At 35.8% G+C, this 5,955-nt stretch overlaps 1 protein-coding gene across 3 annotated transcripts; it reads left to right on the top strand.

The window, feature by feature from the left end:
* The first annotated feature begins 212 nt into the window (after positions 1–212).
* LOC107818508 (pyruvate kinase, cytosolic isozyme) lies at positions 213–5,309 on the top strand. 3 transcript variants are annotated; one of them, XM_016644527.2, is made up of 4 exons: positions 213–395; positions 1,303–1,569; positions 3,477–3,938; positions 4,139–5,309. In XM_016644527.2, exons 2-4 carry the CDS (start codon positions 1,312–1,314, stop codon positions 4,949–4,951), a joined length of 1,533 nt encoding a protein of 510 aa, XP_016500013.2. In that variant the 5' UTR covers positions 213–395; positions 1,303–1,311; the 3' UTR covers positions 4,952–5,309. The 3 variants fall into 3 exon arrangements, with proteins under 3 accessions (XP_016500013.2, XP_016500014.2, XP_016500015.2); XM_016644528.2 differs by having other exon boundaries at positions 257–395; positions 1,300–1,569; XM_016644529.2 differs by having other exon boundaries at positions 259–395; positions 1,345–1,569.
* The last annotated feature ends 646 nt before the right edge of the window (positions 5,310–5,955 follow it).

The following is a 5,955-nucleotide window of genomic DNA, read 5'->3' as shown; positions in this document are numbered from 1 at the left end:
TAACCAGTTAAATAAAAAATAAAATGTATAATATATATTTATTTATATATAATGTATTTATAATTCATATAGAATTTATAATATTTATTGATTAGAAAAAGTAAGTAAATTTGATGGCTAGATTAAAAAAAGGGTATTTAATCGAAAGGGCATTTTATGGGTGATAGTCAACTTTGGTCATTTGGTATTAGAGCAGCCCACCGTTTAATACTACTCTTTTTCTTTTACATTTTCTTTTGTCCTCTCTTGTACTTTGCACTTTTTTCCTACTCATAACCTATAATATAAAAGCAACTGATATTTTTAGTTCCCCAGCACATAGTTGAATCTGGCCAAACACCCCCAAAAAAGAAGCAGCAGCAAAATCTTGAATCTGTAGCTTCTGTTGTAACTTGGTGAGCTCCTTTTTTCTACTCCATTTTTGCTTCTAAGACTTGTTCAAATACTTGGTTTGTAGTAAAGTTTTTATTTTTTGTGGTTTTTTCTTGTTTTTGGTCATTTGGGTATTTGATTTAGTGTTTTTTTTTTGCTGATCTGAAGTATCAGATTGAGAAACGATTAATGTTTTTTGCTTTTGATTTCACCCTCTCAGAATCCCTCATAATATTTCTTGGATCCTCTTTTGTTAATAGTTCATGAGATCTTTTCATGTATATCTAAAGTTTTAATCTTTTGGCTTTTCAAAGTTATTCACATGGTTTGTTTACCAATTTCTATTTTACCATCTGAGAAAGTGTTATGCTTTATTCTTAGCCATGTTGTTAAAGTTGGAAGTACAGTAATTTCTTGAATCATACTGTAGTGAAGTTTTGAACATTATGTCCTGGGAATTTTAACCTTTTTGTTGTTTCATATTCACTTAATCACTTGTATTTAAAGTTAATGGAATATACAGGGCAGTTCATCTTTGTCTTTAGTCAAACCCTGCCTCTATTTATTAGTGTGTTTCTAATCGCCATAATTTTCAATAACAAGCAAATCAGATCTAAGGAATCAAGATCCATATTTGCTACTAGCACTTTCTTGGCACAAATCAATAAAATGTTTACTTATTAATCGTGGCAGAGCCAAGATTTTCACTAAGTAGGTCAAAATATATAAAAGTAAACTCACGAAGAAGCTAATGAGTGTCAATAAATAGTGTTTATACATAATATTTTCTTTATCTAGCTACACAATGTAATTTTCCGACGAGCCCCTTGAGTACATGTGGGTCCGCCATTGCTTATCAAAGTGTTTTCCGTAATGAGCTATAGTTATATGTGTTTCTGAAAAAGAGTGAGTTTTGTCCTTTTGAAGCAGATATATAGGATGGCTAACATAGACATAACTGGAATCATGAAGGATCTCCCAAATGATGGACGTATCCCGAAGACCAAGATTGTTTGCACTTTAGGGCCAGCTTCTCGATCAGTGCCAATGCTGGAGAAGCTCCTTCGTGCTGGAATGAATGTTGCCAGGTTTAACTTTTCCCATGGGACCCACGAGTACCATCAGGAAACCTTAAACAATCTTAAGATTGCTATGCAAAACACTCAGATCCTCTGTGCTGTCATGCTTGATACCAAGGTTTGGTTTTGATGCATATTTGCGTTTATCTGTTATTTTTCTTCTATTTCAACTTTGTTCTTGTGCAGCTGGTTTTGTCATTTGTTACTTTTTCTGTTTTTGATTTTTGTACTTCTATAAGTAGATGTTTATGTGGTTGTATCTTGAAATCCCTCGCGAGCTAGGTTTGTTTTACTGGCTACAGTACACAACTGATCTTTTAAAGTTTGGAAGTCAAATGTCGGGAAATCCGAATTATCTTTTATTTTATGTTACCTTCTCAAAGAAAAAAAAAACAAATTATCTTTTCTCAAGGTGCATTTCTTTCCACAGTACTTTGTTTTTATTTAGTATCTTTTAGTTTGACAAGTCTTTTGTCTAGAGAAATGGAGAAGGATAAAGTAATTTTGAGCTGGCCATAATTTTGGTGTGGTATTGCTTGAAGATATACCTCAACCAGGTGTCCAGGTGCAATATTTCGATTGGATTAGTCTTTATTAACCACTAGACAATAATTTTGTTTAGTGATAATATTTGTAGAAAAGTGAGTGTGGAGCCTTTGTTAACCAATTACCTCTGCTATCCGGCAATTACTTTTTCCAGTATGGAGCTTTTTCACACTTTAATACGATCTCTTTGTGGTTTTCTTCATTTTCTGCTTGTTCTTAAAGCCCTGTGTTCCGATTACGAGACATTGCAGCCTCCAGCAAGCATTCTTAGATTTATCCTCATTTTGCATATATATTAGTGAAAACTTTGATCTTCTATTGACTATGGCCTTGCAGTAAAATATAAGTTCAGAAGATTAAGCGCCATAGATGGTAGATTTCGAAGAAGATGATATTTTAATTTAGTCAAAAGAAAGAAAATACATGTGAAGGCAGAAAGATGATTCAACATTTAATATAACACAAAGTTTGTGTTACAATAATAAACCCACAGCGTTGTATAGTTCACTTATCCACATTCTACTACCAATGTATCTCGATGATCTCACGCACAGGTGTTTTCTCTTTGCACAAAAAGAATAAATGAAATGTTCTATTTATGTCTCTTTTATTGTTACAAAAGCATTCTTCTATTCCTTCGATTCCAAATTAACCAAAAGCTGCACAATGGTTATTCCTCCGAAAGCTCCTATGAGTAATTGTCTCATCTACAGTTCTTCGTAATATCCATGAAATAATAAATATCGAAAGAGAAAGAATTCAAAGCTACTGTAAGAATCACTTTTTTTTATATTAGGTGGCAGTTTTATTGGTTAAGGGAAGTTAGATGGTTTCTTTAGAGTGGTACCTCATATACTGTGTGACTTAGACTTGTACCAAATGATGCAGCATTTACTTGTCGTTGCTTTTGTTCCAGCCTTCTGATTACAATACTCAGTTTTAGTTTTGTATCTTTGTATTTTTGCTTCGGTTTTCTAATTGGTGTGCTTGCTGCTGCCCTTCTTTTATTTTTCCTAAGCCGAGGGTCTTCCGGAAACAGCCTCTCTGCCTTCTTGAAGGTAGAGGTAAGGTCTGTGTACATACTACCCTCCCCAGACCCCACTTGTGGGATTACACTGGGTCTGTTGTTAATTATTCGGGGGCAGGGTGTTGCACTGTTTTCATGTAACCATAGTTCTGTTATAGGATAAACTACATGTGTATGCTCATAACTTCAGGCATTTTCTGTGCTCTGTCATATATATTTCTATCTCTGTATTATTTAATTCAGAATAAGGTTATCATTTTTTGCTCTTTATTTTCCCGTTTCTAGAAACTGCTGCATTTTTCCTGGGTTCTTGATGGTTAATATTATCCTAAATGATGCTATTATGACAATTCAAGAGTACTGGTTAAGACCTTTCCTTTCTTCTGGATGTGCGACTATTCTGTAGCTTCAATTTGTTACGTAGGTGCTGAACTAATACACATTTTATTCAGGGGCCTGAGATTCGCACTGGTTTCTTAAAGGATGGAAAACCAATTCAGCTGAAAGAAGGCCAAGAAATCACTGTGTCTACAGACTATGACCTAAAAGGAGATGATCAAACAATCACGATGAGCTATAAGAAGTTGGTAGTGGACTTGAAGCCGGGCAATACCATCTTGTGTGCAGATGGTACCATAACCCTTACTGTTCTGTCATGTGATCCAGCGGGTGGAACAGTGAGATGTCGCTGCGAGAATACTGCCACCTTAGGAGAGAGGAAGAATGTAAATCTTCCGGGTGTGGTTGTGGACCTCCCAACACTTACAGAGAAGGATAAGGAGGATATACTAGAGTGGGGTGTTCCTAACAACATTGATATGATTGCTCTTTCATTTGTGCGTAAGGGTTCAGATCTTGTCAATGTTCGCAAGGTTCTTGGTCCACATGCCAAGCACATTCAATTAATGTCAAAGGTATACAGAGTCATTTAATCTTTTATATTTAGAAGGTATGGTTGAATTTTGAAACACATGTATTGCTTAGGAGAAACGAACATAAAACATGCGATGGATTATGTAATCTAAATTAACATTTTAGACTTCTTCCCAAATATTTGACTGCTAACTAGTTGTGGCATCCTCTGATGTTTTTATCTTCTAAAATTGTCTTGAAGGTTGAGAATCAAGAGGGGGTAGTTAACTTTGACGAAATCCTACGTGAGACAGATTCTTTTATGGTTGCTCGAGGTGATCTTGGAATGGAAATTCCAGTTGAGAAGATTTTCTTGGCCCAGAAAATGATGATATACAAGTGTAATCTTGCTGGTAAGCCTGTGGTAACTGCCACTCAGATGCTTGAATCAATGATCAAATCTCCACGACCTACCCGTGCTGAGGCAACCGATGTGGCTAATGCTGTCTTGGATGGCACTGACTGCGTTATGCTTAGTGGGGAGAGTGCAGCTGGGGCTTATCCTGAGCTGGCAGTAAAAATCATGTCAAAAATCTGTATCGAGGCAGAGTCTTCACTTGACTATGGGGCTATCTTCAAGGAAATGATCAGGTGTACCCCTCTTCCAATGAGTCCACTAGAGAGTCTAGCGTCATCCGCTGTCCGCACGGCTAACAAGGCTCATGCAAAACTCATTGTTGTCCTTACACGTGGCGGGACTACAGCAAAGCTGGTTGCCAAGTATAGGCCTGCTGTTCCTATTCTATCTGTCGTTGTGCCTGTCTTGACCACAGATTCTTTTGATTGGTCCATCAGCGATGAGACGCCAGCTAGGCATAGTTTGGTATACAGGGGCTTGATACCGATTCTTGCCGAAGGTTCTGCAAAGGCCACTGACTCTGAATCAACTGAGGTGATCTTGGAAGCTTCCCTGAAATCAGCCGTAGCGAAAGGGCTCTGCAAACCTGGTGATGCTGTTGTGGCACTTCATCGTATTGGTGCTGCATCCGTTATCAAGATTTGCCTCGTCAAGTAATCTGTGTGTCAAAACTTACCAATTCTCGGGCTCAGATGGATTTGCATTCTGCTTTCTGGTCATGATAATGCTCTGATATGCTGATTTCTAGTATCATTTAGTGACAACTTATTGATTACTATATTTCATGTTTATTCTATATCTGCCTCAAATACTGGATTAAAATAATTATCTTTTTCTGCAGCAATTCGTTTATTGTGTAAGGGGAGAAGGATATAAAGGCAGTTGCTTTTTGATGAATTTCAAATGTAGCACACTGGAGAGAATCCTATTGGCAACTGATTTGTCATTTGTCATGTTCCTATGGTTCTTTCGTTTTGAATATTAGTGAAAATAACTACAGCATTTTCTACTCCTATATTTACAGTTCTATTTACTGCACTCTGAAAAGTTTTTGTTGCCTAGGAAAGCTGCCATCAAGGTACAAATACACCTTCTGTTTAGCATAGAATTAATGAAAAATGCAGAAGTTACCTCTATGGTTTGGCTGTTACAAAATCAAAATGGAGAGGTTTGGAGTGTACTTGAAATTAATAAATGGAAAATACACAAGTCTATGAAGGCAAACAAGAAAATGGTGTTGAAGCTGAAAACACCTTATTACTATATATAGATTTTTCTTTGTCTGATTACAGGCCTACCTATATTACTAGAGGCGGATTCAAGATTTAAATTCTATGGGTTCAACTTTTAAAGTTTTAACATTTAATTCATTATATTTTTAAAGTTAAATAAATTTTTACTCCGCGTCGAATTGAACCGTCATTAGCACAACACTTCAGCTCCGGTATATTACTAAGGTGAATTAACCGTCACTCTAAGAAAAGTATCATAGAATAAATTAAGCTTATGGTATCCTAGAATAATCATTAATGTGTAATGACATTAATGTAAGAAAAGTATAATTTAAAGCTTTATATATAAAATAATTTGTAATGACATTATCTGTTAGAAAATTGTCATGGAATAAAGTTTATTCTTTCATTTCATATCAAGTTTAGTTC

Source organism: Nicotiana tabacum, chromosome 12 (genome assembly GCF_000715075.1).
Source record: "Nicotiana tabacum cultivar K326 chromosome 12, ASM71507v2, whole genome shotgun sequence".
Classification (NCBI taxonomy): domain Eukaryota; kingdom Viridiplantae; phylum Streptophyta; class Magnoliopsida; order Solanales; family Solanaceae; genus Nicotiana; species Nicotiana tabacum.
This window is presented reverse-complemented; position numbering and strand designations above follow the sequence as displayed.